This window comes from Rutilus rutilus (genome assembly GCF_951802725.1).
Source record: "Rutilus rutilus genome assembly, chromosome: 11".
NCBI classification, from domain to species: Eukaryota; Metazoa; Chordata; class Actinopteri; order Cypriniformes; family Leuciscidae; genus Rutilus; species Rutilus rutilus.
Window position 1 is genome coordinate 31,596,850 of NC_140216.1, and position 13,605 is coordinate 31,610,454.

Here is a 13,605-nt window from a genome sequence, read left to right on the forward strand (position 1 = left end):
TAAATAAACTATAAAGAAGCAGATAGCTGTTTTTATTTATTAACAGATCTTTTGCTTTGGCACTATTTTTTTCAGAAATTTCCACAAAAAAAAAACAGACCCTTGAAATTACATTCCAGTCTATACGGACATTAAATGTATTACTATAAAGTTTCTTGAAAATAGGACAGCTTCATTTTCTGTATTATTTTCTGTATCTTTAATCCTTTCAGTAAGGAATGCACAGCTTGCTGGAAGAAATGATCGCAGACACAAAGTTCTATGGTCAAACTTTTTCAAAGTTTATTGTCATATTCCGTTTTATACTGTTTGTTTAATGCATATTCATGCATCATGGAACAAAGACTTACAAAGTTGATTGGATAAACAAATGGACAGATTATCATCAATGCCTCCTATCTGCTTTTACCATACATGTAAAATGTTTTTACCAGTTTCAAGGCCATAGTTTCTTAATATATCATATAAGGCAAAGTGAATAACTTTTGTTCCACACTTTTCTAAAAACAACAGATATTTCCTGAATGGGAAATAATAAGGACACTTTTTCATGCTCCTCATCCTGTCCTAATCTAAAGCTAACACAGCAAAACAGAATAGAGAAGTGAGAGGGAGTTTACATCATGTAACTTTAAAATTCCTGCAAGCTGATTTATTTATTCTTACAGTTAGTTTTTAAATGTAATTTCCAAGTTTTGCTGTAAAACAGTTACAATGAAAACAGTGCAACGAATCAATATACAATGTATATGTCTCATGCAATCCTAAAATAAATCACAGAGTTCCAAGAAATTTAAGTTAACAACTTAAGATAAAATACATCTTCCACCAAACAAACATATAGAAAATAATAAAACTACATGGACAAATTATTTTGAGTAAAGAAATAAAATATTTGTTATAAAACTAAAGAAAACACTTAAAAAAAAATGTTACACTTTATTTTTATGTTTTTGTTTCTTCTGTGATTTGTGCTTTTTCTCTTGGCTTCTTATTGCTTGACCCCCCATCAGTCAGACAGTTGATCCAACAGTCTGTCCAGCTGTTCAATATCCCCGGAGACATCTAGAAATGACAACGATTAAGATTAATCAGTCACTTGACATTGCAAAAGATTGTTTTTTCAAACTCTTGCTTCTGTGGTTTAATAGGATGACGTTCTCTCTTACCCTCTCTGGGGATTTTGCCAGTTTGTGATTGTGAGCGTTCAATTGCTTGCTTTATCTTTTTTTCAAGAGCATCCATTATGTACAGCTTTATAAAGAAACAAGAGAAGATTATATTTGATTGTACAAATAAAGTATTATATTATACAACTAAATAAATTATTGTCTTTTATAAATATGAGATCAATACCTTTAAGTTATTACAATTTTTAAGCACTTCCATTTTGGATTTGTTGAACATTTCTTGTTTTATCTCATCAACCCTGTCTCTTAACAGTTCTTGCCTTCTCCTCATGGATCCGATTCCAGTCATTGCTGCAGCTTCTAAAATAAGAACACATTAGAACAATGAAAATAAATCAATTATTGTCTGTGTGTTTCATAAATGAAATGTATAAATGAAAAGTGCTTTTTTATTAACCCTTACAAAAAATAAGTATACTTCAAGTTAATTTTATTCAATATACTTAAGAAAATAATATGCCCTGGTTTCAGGCAGGCTTAGATTAAGCCAGGATTAGGCATTAGTTCAATTAGGATATTTAAGTGGCTTTTATAAACATGCCTTTGAAAAAATTTAAATAAAATAATTTTTTTAAACTTTGAGAATTGCACTGACATATTTTAAGATATGCCAGTGCAAGTTGCTTTCAGTTCAAACAGCTCAAACATGCATTTTCATCTGGGAATAGGCTTCAGCCTTGAAACCGGGGGTACATTTTTAAGTATAGGCCTACTTTATGTAAGTATACTAATATTAGTAAACTAATAGTATACTTTTAAGTGTACTATTTCAATAATTTGTTGAACAAGAATGTACAAGATGGCACCAAGTTGTGTGTTGGCTTGCCGTCTCTCCCGGATGTCCAGGATTTAAGGATGTCTGTCTGTCTTTTGTTTGTTTGTTTTACTTTTATGTTTTATCAATCATTTGGATGACTCATAGTTGATCTATGATCGCCTTCAGTTGCTAAGCCTTCGATCTACGGCTTTCGAGATGTGCAGCCGTGATTTGAACTTGAAATTGTTCGCTGAACAGCCATGCACGTTCCAGCCGCCAATGAAAGTCTGTCAGGTTACTGGCTGCGCGTGCTGGAAGAGGAGACGCCGTCATACGGGCTGGAGTCTTGGTGAAACTTAAGATACTGAGGAACCTTAACAGTGGAGTTAGACCAACGGCCTTCCTATTTGAGACTGTTCTGCCTGTCACATCAACACCATTGCGTTGGACTATGCTGAGAGAGACGAGACGCGGAAGTGTGGTGCATTTAAATTTTGAGCTTCAAGCTGGGCAATGAAGCTAAGTGCTGTTTCTTCCTCTAATCGGTCCGTTGAGTCGACCACAGTGCTTATGGCTTTGATATACACATGCTTAGTTGTCAACAAAACATTCATCCTGAATGACTATTATGTAACATATGGGCTGGACTTTCTTTTTATTAGACTACTGAAACTTGGTTAAATGACGCTGATACGAGCCCTCTTGCTGAGCTTTTACCAAGGGGGTATAGCTATTTTAGTACTTCGAGGAGTAATCGTCAGCGTGGATGCTTGGCTGTTATTTTTAATAACATGATGAAGTGCAAGTTTCTGCCTGTTGAAAGTTCCAAGAGTTTTGAAGCTCAATTAATGAAGATTGACTTGCCCTCGATCGCCAGTGGTTTGTGCCCTTGATACAGAAGGGAGAACAAGTTTTCCCACTTACAAAGCATGCAGAAATCTGTAATTTTTATCATAGGTACACTTGAATTGTGAGTGACGGAATCCAAAAAAAAAAAAAAATCCAGAAAATCACATTGTATGATTTTTAAGTAATTAATTTGCATTTTATTGCATGACATAAGTATTTGATACATCAGAAAAGCAGAACTTAATACTTGGTATAGAAACCTTTGTTTGCAATTACAGAGATCATACGTTTCTTTGTAGTTCTTGACCAGGTTTGCACACACTGCAGCAGGGATTTTGGCCCACTCCTCCATACAGACCTTCTCCAGATCCTTCAGGTTTCGGGGCTGTCGCTGGGTAATATGGACTTTCAGCTCCCTCCAAAGATTTTCTATTGGGTTCAGGTCTGGAGACTGGCTAGGCCACTCCTGGACCTTGAGATGCTTCTTACGGAGCCACTCCTTAGTTGCCCTGGCTGTGTGTTTCAGGTCGTTGTCGTGCTGGAAGACCCAGCCACGACCCATCTTCAATGCTCTTACTGAGGGAAGGAGGTTGTTGGCCAAGATCTCGCGATACATGGCCCCATCCATCCTCCCCTCAATACGGTGCAGTCGTCCTGTCTCCTTTGCAGAAAAGCATCCCCAAAGAATGATGTTTCCACCTCCATGCTTCACAGTTGGGATGGTGTTCTTGAGGTTGTACTCATCCTTCTTCTTCCTCCAAACACGGCGAGTGGAGTTTAGACCAAAAAGCTCTATTTCTGTCTCATCAGACCACATGACCTTCTCCCATTCCTCCTTTGGATGATCCAGATGGTCATTGACAAACTTCAGACGGGCCTGGACATGCGCTGGCTTGAGCAGGGGGACCTTGCGTGCGCTGCAGGATTTTAATCCATGACGGTGTAGTGTGTTACTAATGGTTTTCTTTGAGACCAGCTCTCTTCAGGTCATTGACCAGGTCCTGCCGTGTAGTTCTGGGCTGATCCCTCACCTTCCTCATGATCATTGATGCCCCACGAGGTGAGATCTTGCATGGTGCCCCAGACCGAGGGAGATTGACCGTCATCTTGAACTTCTTCCATTTTCTAATAATTGCGCCAACAGTTGTTGCCTTCTCACCAAGCTGCTTGCCTATTGTCATGTAGCCCATTCCAGCCTTGTGCAGGTCTACAATTTTATCCCTGATGTCCTTACACAGCTCTCTGGTCTTGGCCATTGTGGAGAGGTTGGAGTCTGTTTGATTGAGTGTGTGGACAGGTCTTTTATACAGGTAACGAGTTCAAACAGATGCAGTTAATACAGGTAATGAGTGGAGAACAGGAGGGCTTCTTAAAGAAAAAAACTAACAGGTCTGTGAGAGCCGGAATTCTTATTGGTTGGTAGGTGATAAAATACTTATGTCATGCAATAAAATACTAATTAATTATTTAAAAATCATACAATGTGATTTTCTGGATTTTTGTTTTAGATTCCGTCTCTCACAGTTGAAGTGTACCTATGATCAAAATCTACAGACCTCTACATGCTTTGTAAGTAGGAAAACCTGCAAAATCGGCAGTGTATCAAATACTTTTTCTCCCCACTGTATATATACAGTGGGGAGAAAAAGTATTTGATACACTGCCGATTTTGCAGGTTTTCCTACTTACAAAGCATGTAGAGGTCTGTAGAGGCCTCCTGGTTATAATAAGAATTTTCTTGATGAATTTTATGAGTTTTTATCTTGGTTGTTCCATCTGCTGACAGGATTTTGATTATGGGTGATTTTAATATTCATGTCAGTTGTCCTGGTAAACCCATGACCAAATCATTTTTTTAAATTTAGTTGATTCCTTTAATTTATCCCAATGTGTCTGGACCAACACACGATCATGGGCACACACTTGACTTGGTGGTTTCTTTGGGGATAACGATAGAAAATATTTGTTGAAGAAATGACCATGTCGGACCATATGTGTCATGATTCCTGTCTTGTGTTCCACTTATTTTGTGTGTACTTTTGTCATTTCCTGTCTTGTGCTAAGTCTTGTAGTCCTATGTAGTTTTTCATGTTGATTAGTCTCCCCAGGTGTATCTTGTTTCCTCATTTCCTAGTTAAGCTTGTTTGCCCCTGTGTATTTATAGCCCTTGTGTTTCACTTGTTACTTTGTCAGTTGTTGTACATGTATGGTTGTTCTAGTTTGGTCATTCTCGTGGTTTTGTTTCTTTATCCCTGGAGTTCTTTATTATTTGTTCTATGTGTTATTTCGTTAAAACCCTTCCGATAGCTCCTCGCCTTCGCCTGCTTTCTCCAGCACGTTACAATATGCCTATTAGGTTTAATTTTACTTCAACAAATGGACTCTGTTATCAGCCTCCATCATTTTTGTCCAGGGTTATCACTACTTCTGCACCTACTATAGTGCGTTCTCAACTGCTTTTACTGAATTAGCCCTTTATACTGAGCCTACAGCATTGCCCGTTGTGGGACCCGATGAATTGGTAAATTATTTTAATCATGTTTGCTCTGAGATCTTGGATAATGTTGCGCCTTTTAAAATGAGATGTCAAAAAGTTAAAAACAACCGTGGCTAAATGATGTAACACGGAATCTGAGGCGGGTTTGTCTAAAGTGGCTAAAAGGTAAATTGCAAGTATCTTATGATATTCTTAGATATTATTTTTTTTTATTAAACTTCTTCATATTTTTCGCGAATTATATCACATAATGCAAATAACCCGAAGGTATTATTTTCAACCAAAGAGAAGGGGTAGGCAAAAATTAATAGACGTACTCAGTAGCCTACCGTCTAAGGATCTGTGTGTTAAAAAAAAAATGTATATATATATATATTGATAAGGTTGCTAGGCAATGTTGTAGTTGATATAATGAATCCTTTCATTGTTTAAGTAAATTTGAATTGATTAGGCTACATTAGCTCAGTTGGGTTCCTTAGGGATCAATCCTTGGTCCGACTCTGTTCTCATTATACATGAGTCCAGGAGTATATTTTATTGTAGACATAGGGATATTTTTTTATCCCTGTGTGCACCAAACCAATCTTGAGTGTTTGCTGGGTAAAAATTTAATTAAAAAAATATTACCGCACTGTCTGTGAATGTCCCGGCGCACACACGACACACAGAAAGACACACGACACACAGAAAGACACCCTACCGTATTGTGCGCACAGACAGCGCGCCAGAATACAGTTCTCTTTCGTGCTTGAACCATAAAACACAATATTGCCAAAATGTCAGTTTTGTTGAGTATCCTCATAACATAAGAGCAGTCATAAATGAGGTAAATAAAGTCTTAAATTAAAGTAAAGAGTTGTGAGAGAATGAGAGGCGTGTGAGATCTATGTCTCTGTCAGCAGTGGCTGGTTTTAAAGGGACAGCAGCCAATAATGCTGTCTGTCAGTACAGTTAATCAAAGAACAAAGGGAACAGAGAAAATTACTCCCTGCTCTTGACTAAAGAACTTTTGTAGCTTTAATAAGGATTAGTCTATATTTAATCTATAATTTATGCAGTGCAGACTGTTTTTTAACTTTATTCAATTTCTGTATATGAAGACCTCCAATGCAAAAGCCTCTAAAGCCACCTATGTCAAAAATTAGATGATAATATTGAGTGAATGCTCTCCGCACATATTATACGTTCATCAAATACTTTCACTTCAAACTCACTAAATTCCAGCCTCAGCCCATTCAGAAATGTCGGTACTTAGAAACCTGTACATAGGAGCCTGATAAAAATGTTAATATTAAAGAAAAACGTTCGACGGACTTAGAGGCTTTTGCATCTGAAGTCTTCACATGTCCTAGACAGGAAGGGCATAGGTATATATGACATTTATTATGGGTTTATGTGAGGCTTGTTTGAAGTTCACTTAAATTAAAAGTTGTTATATTTTTTGAAGCCTAATTAATGTAAAAAAAATATAAAAAAATAAATAAAATAAAAACCTTTCAATTATACTGTAATGTTGAATGGCTATAATTAATGTTTATTTTTCTAGACATCAATTGCTGTATTCATAAAAAGATGCCATTAAACAAGTATTTAAAATATACTGTCGTTATGTTGTCTCTATATTATTTTGCCGTTCATTTAGACAATATACTGTAGGTGCATATTCTCTTCCAGGCAGATTCATAACATTACATGCTATTTTTGTACTTATTTTACTTTATATTCTGTGCTATTTTCTTAAAATTTCTAATTTGTCAAGCTCAACAATCTTTTGCTGCACATCAGAAATATATTCTTTGGTTTTACTCATTATGATGGATGATTAAGGCAATTTGACCTTTTTGTTCCCTCATATTAATAGTCCTGTGAGACAGTAAGCCAACAATTTCACCCTGGTGTGCTAAAAATTGTAAATATGGATGGGAATATACTTCAGAGATCTTCAAAGATTGTACTCATAAATATTTTGTAGGGGTACCAATAAATGTGGCCAATGGGTTTTATAGAAAAACATTATTTCATAATGCAAATATTTCATTCAAACACACGCATGCACACACACGCTTTAATTTGTTTTACTTTTGCAAAAAAAAGCATCTGCAAAGAATTTCTTTTTTAGTCTAGCTTCATGCAGTTTTGAATCAACACTTGAATGTGGTTAAATTTAATGTAAAATTAAAAAGATATTTATTATTTATATTTTTTATTATTATCAAAGACGTCCAGGTGGGATTCAGAACAATGATCAAAACATAGATGGAGTAAATCGCCTCCCATCAAATTCCACAAAGCTGCACAGTCCTATACCTCATCCTCGGTCGACATTTCATACGACAACACGATGCCTCCGTCCACTGTGCTTTAGTTAAAATTGAACACAACAAGTCCTTTTCGCTGTTATATTTCTTTTGTCAGAATAGTAGATACCAAACATATGAGACACCAGAACATTGCTATGATACTCTATGTTTCGGGAGTGAGTCGCGTGCCACACACACATAGAATGATACTTTAGGGGACACACTCCCACATTTAAATGTGGTTGTTGCCCCTGAAACTTTACAGTGTGTACGTGGCCTAAGAAAAAAAGCTGCTGCATTTCGATCCGGGCATCCGGCTATTTATCCTATTTATATATTTATCCTTGGTTTCGCATGGGCCGGTTGTAGTCTTTTTTTTTCTCCGAAGTCTTTCGCGTTTTACAACGGGTGAATCTCCAGTTGTCATTGGTGATTGTCGTTTGAACCTTTCTGGTCCACCATCAAATTGATGAGTTTAATTATATCAAGTGCTGCGAGAAAAGGCTATAAATCTCCACCTCCAACATCCTCACACGCAATATAGCCTACTAGCCGAGACTCTTTCTTTATGTGTACAGATGTGACGTAATGACGCAAAGACATGCTCGAATTTCCCGTGGAAATCCACCAGTACCACTGGAATTAAATACATTATTACAAGCTTACCATTTTGAATCGAGCTAAGGCAAGCAGATAGTTTTGAACACTGGCTGGTTATGTACTTGCTCAAATTTATTTTGGATAATTTTTAACCCAAAAAAGCTACGGACTGTAGCTTTAATTTAATTTCTAATTATATTTCTGAGAAGTAATAAGTAGACTGAAAATATGGTTTCTTATTTTTATTTTTTTGTTTAAAATAACTATACTAATAGCACACTTGAATAAACTTCTTTTTATAAAGGAAAGATGTTTTTGTCATGCACTAAATAAAAAGTACACTTTATATCAAAATATTTTGTGATGAATTTTAACTCTTAATGTTTGATTACCTTCATAGCAAGAGGCCATTTCACTCTCAATGGTTTTTTGTATTGATGAGTAGATCAGCTTCTTCATGGTAACAATGTCTCCAATGAGCAATTTCTTCAGTTGGGTTTCCTTCCACATGAGGAAAAACACAAGAAAAGTCAGAAAGGTCTTGAAACATTAAGTCCTGCATTAAGATTTTTTTATTTTTTTATTTTGTATTTGCTGAATTATATAAAAAAAAGCCTGCTTAATTATAAAGATGAGGATTCACACACACTTCAACAGAAGTAAAGAAAGGCATAGAGGACCAGGTCCGGAGTATTACACATTAGTGTCAGAAGAGAACATATCGGTTACGTATGTAAGTAACCCTCGTTGCTTGAAGGAGGGAACGGAGACATTACAAGATTTTCAAGTCTACTGATTGCAAGGGCTCAAATGGTGCATTCTGGAGTGCTCTGAGCAACAGAGACAAATCCCAAGAGGATAAAGAAGGAGGGCTGGGTGGATTTAATCTCCTCGCCCCCTTAAGGAACCTGATGACAAGGTCCATCCATCCATCCATCCATCCATCCATCCATCCATCCATCTTCTACCGCTTATCCGGGGCCGGGTCGCGGGGGCAGCAGTCTAAGCAGGGATGCCCAGACTTCCCTCTCCCTAGACACTTCCTCCAGCTCTTCCGGGGGGACACCGAGGCGTTCCCAGGCCAGCCGGGAGACATAGTCTCTCCAGCGTGTCCTAGGTCTTCTCCCGGTGGGACATGCCCGGAACACCTTCCCGGGAAGGCGTCCAGGAGGCATCCGGAAAAGATGCCCGAGCCACCTCAACTGACCCCTCTCGATGTGGAGGAGCAGCGGCTCTACTCTGAGCTCCTCCCGAGTGACCGAGCTTCTCACCCTATCTCTAAGGGATCGCCCAGCCACCCTGCGGAGAAAGCTCATTTCGGCCGCTTGTATCCGGGATCTTGTCCTTTCAGTCATGACCCACAGCTCATGACCATAGGTGAGAGTAGGAACGTAGATTGACTGGTAAATCGAGAGCTTCGCCTTGCGGCTCAGCTCCTTCTTCACCACGACAGACCGGTACAGGGACCGCATTACTGCAGAAGCTGCACCGATCCGCCTGTCAATCTCCCGTTCCATCCTTCCCTCACTCGTGAACAAGACCCCAAGATACTTGAACTCCTCCACTTGAGGCAGGAGCTCTCCACCAACCTGAAGCGGGCAAACCACCCTTTTCCGACTGAGAACCATGGCCTCGGACTTGGAGGTGCTGATTTTCATCCCAGCCGCTTCACACTCGGCTGCAAACCGTCCCAGTGCATGCTGGAGGTCCTGGTCCGATGAGGCCAACACGACAACATCATCCGCAAAGAGCAGAGATGAAATCGTGTGGTCCCCAAACCCGACCCCCTCCGGCCCCTGGCTGCGCCTAGAAATTCTGTCCATAAAAATTATGAACAGAACCGGCGACAAAGGGCAGCCCTGCCGGAGTCCAACACGCACCGGGAACAAGTCTGACTTACTGCTGGCAATACGAACCAAGCTCCTGCTCCGGTCGTACAGGGACCGGATAGCCCTTAGCAAAGGGCCCCGGACCCCATACTCCCGGAGCACCCTCCACAGGCCGCCGCGAGGGACACAGTCGAATGCCTTCTCCAAATCCACAAAGCACATGTAGATTGGTTGGGCAAACTCCCATGCGCCCTCCAGCACCCTGTAGAGGGTATAGAGCTGGTCCAGTGTTCCACGACCGGGACGAAAACCACACTGTTCCTCCTGAATCCGAGGTTCTACTATCGGCCGGATTCTCCTCTCCAGTACCCTGGCATAGACTTTCCCAGGGAGGCTGAGAAGTGTGATCCCCCTATAGTTGGAGCACACCCTCCGATCCCCCTTCTTGAAAAGAGGGACCACCACCCCGGTCTGCCAGTCCAAAGGTACTGTCCCCAACCGCCACGCGATGTTGCAGAGGCGTGTCAGCCAAGACAGCCCCACAACATCCAGAGACTTAAAATCTGACAAGGTGACATGGTCACCATGGATGACAAGGTCATGCTTCTCAAATGATTTACCCTCCACCAAGTCTTGGTGGGCTGAGATGGTGGCAGCATTGACTTTCAGGGTGGAGGGAGACAGCTTTCGCTCCAACCCCTGCTGCAAGAAGGAAAGCACCGCTCTGATGCAAGTTTGGGGGTCTTCTTGTTGAGAAGAACACCATTCTGTGAAAAGGTTCCACTTCAAAGGCGCACAACTGTCTCGTACAACTGCTGGGCACAGCTCTCGACCACGTCGCTGAAGAGGCCGGCCTGGGAGACGGGAATTTAGAAACCACGTCTTGTCGGCATCCCGCATGTCAGCCAGGCACAGCCACAGGAGGCGTTCCTGGACCACCAGCGTGGACATTGCACGACATAGAGACTGCGCCGTAACCTTCGTTACGTTATGTTACGTTATGTTAAGGGGTTTCCAAAGATCCCCTCACCGTTATCCTGAGTTACCCCAGCTACCCTGTGCAGTGGACCTCTCCTGGCACCTGTGATCAGGGAGGGCGCCACTACGAGAATTAAGGTATAACTCTCTTGAGGTATTGGAGTCTAGATCTCAACACCGTGATGGACATGTTCCCGCTGTGAGAACATGTCGCATCCAGGAACGCAGCCTCAGCGTGCTTAATGCCCAGGCACGTGAGGCAACGATCCTTGACCATCAGCCGACCACATCCAGAAACACACGTCTTGAAATCTGACATCTTGAAAAATACGAGATCTCAGCCGTGCAAGCTCTTTTAGGAAAAACGCCCTTTGGTGCTGAAGCGCAGAGGGGACTGGCCACCTCAGAACGCAGGGGTGGCGCTAGGGCTGGGCTAAGGGGGCTTAAGCCCCGAATGTTTTTAGTAAAGCCCAGAATATTTTGTTGTCTTTCTCGTGGAGCAAAACAATTAATCAGAAAAAACAAATGTGAATAAGATTACAGCAGCCGCGATTACCTAATCATGAAAAGTGCATATTACAGTTTTATTTATATTTTTCCCTTTGCATTAAAGACATTGCATTACTTATGACATGCTTTTGCAGCGTTGAGCATTGTAGCCAATCACAGACATGTCTGTTGAACGCATCGGCCAATCAGAGGCGTTTAAATGAGTCGCTGTGATGAAGATGTGTTTTGTCGCGAGCTCACCAAGTTCTACACTTTCGCAAACCTGTCATTATTACTGGCAATAAACTTAAGATGCAAATAAGAGATTCACTGTAATATATTTGATATTCTTGATGCTGCTCTGATGCACTCCATTACGCACCCCTCTGTTTGTTGTTAGGATGACTAAAAAAGGTCAGCGGTCTAGCTCATCAATGTCAAAATGTAAGTAGATAAACATTTAATATTTGACTGTTTTACAATAGAAATGTTCAACTACCGACAGTATCCGGTGATGCAAATTACTTTTTTTATTTATTTATTAAATTATGCCTTTTTGAATTGAAAATATGCTATAGTTTCCTTGATTAATTTAGAGAGAGTGCATGCATAATTAAAAATAAAATATTATTTGCAAATAGTTAAAATTATTTCACTAATACAATAAGCCTTTCTTTTTCTTTATTCCCTTAAATCGCTTTTATAATTAATTAATTCCTTTAAATAAAAATACCCTATTTTAGTTTGGGCTACCCATACACAAAAGAAATATATTTTCAGGATATATTTTGGAATATATGCAAATATTTGAAATTGGCCCAATAAATATATTTCATACTTATATTTCATATATTTTTGTTATATTTCAGAATATATTTCAATGTATTTTTTTCTGTATGGGTCCCCAAAAGTGTTAAAAATATATGTGGCATATATTCCAAATACACTGAAATATATTCTGAAATATAACAAAAATATCTGAAATATAAGTATGAAATATATTTATTGGGCCAATTTCAAATATTTGCATATATTCCAAAATATATCCTGAAAATATATTTCAAATATATTTCTTTTGTGTATGGGTAAAGCCACGAATATCCACTGACTTTAGAACCGCCCCTGTCAGAACAGACAGGGATTTAGTGCAGCCCTGATTCTTGCAGTTCACATACCCCTTTTCCAACAAAAAAGAACTGGTTCGGAACTGGTGCTGGTTCAAAGTTGGTTCAACTTGCGAACCTTCTCAGAACCTGTTTGTTTTTCCACTGACTAGAGAGCCCAGAAAATGACGTCGTTACATCACTGTGTACGTTGCCATAGGCTACGTCTTAGCTTTCCTAGAAACGCTTGCGCCAAATTCAAGCATAACAATTACAATGGCGGACTACATCGTCTTTCTGCAAATGTTTCTCCTGGCTTTGCGATCCTATATTGGGGTCAGAAGAAGACGTTTAGAACACATTTGTGCTGCTCATCTGGATTACTATAGACAGAGGTTATGTTCGAGAATAAGTTCGACAATAACCCCGCCCCCAGCCCCCGACATAAGCATGATGTGGTAAAAGAACGATTCTAGTCCAGCAAAGAGTTGGTGCCGCTTTGGAACCAATTTTCCTGGCTGAGAACCGGTTATTTGGCTGTCGAAACACAAAGAACTGGTTCGCGAGTAGGCACCGGCTCCGAACCGGCACCAGAAACTCTTCAGAAGCAAGAACAACAAACGTTCTACTCTGAAGCTAAAATGCAATTGCACCTGCTACTCATTATATACCCACACTGAGTGGAAGAGTAGCTGCTACAAATAATTGCATGCCAATGTCCACTGGCTCGTTTAGTTACACTCGAAGTAGATTGGCTCTCTAAGCGAGATTCCTATTCGTCGCCCCAATGTTACGTCAAGAGACCGACTGAAAAGGAACAAGAAAACAACTGAACTCACCTCAATTTGAATGAAGTTCTGAATGTTATTTATGAGAGGTGTGGGGTTAGCAGAGTCATTTTGGATGATACTGAACTTCTCAATCTGTTCCTGCGCTGACATCCCTGTTTTTCCAGTCACACTAGAGCCAAAAAAATATATATAAAAGAATTAAAGCAGGCGTACACGTTGCAA

General features: G+C 39.8%; 1 protein-coding gene across 1 annotated transcript in view; it reads right to left on the reverse strand.

The window, feature by feature from the left end:
* Nucleotides 1-259: 259 nt before the first annotated feature.
* Nucleotides 260-13,605, reverse strand: part of nuggc.1 (nuclear GTPase, germinal center associated, tandem duplicate 1) — a 31,520-nt gene continuing 18,174 nt past the window's right edge. The window contains exons 16-20 of the mRNA XM_084424387.1: nt 13,432-13,552; nt 8,586-8,694; nt 1,357-1,490; nt 1,170-1,254; nt 260-1,065 (exon numbers count right to left, since the gene is read on the reverse strand). Of these exons, the coding sequence (XP_084280513.1) occupies nt 1,010-1,065; nt 1,170-1,254; nt 1,357-1,490; nt 8,586-8,694; nt 13,432-13,552 (505 nt within the window). The 3' untranslated portion in view covers nt 260-1,009. The remainder of the gene's footprint in view (nt 1,066-1,169; nt 1,255-1,356; nt 1,491-8,585; nt 8,695-13,431; nt 13,553-13,605) is intronic.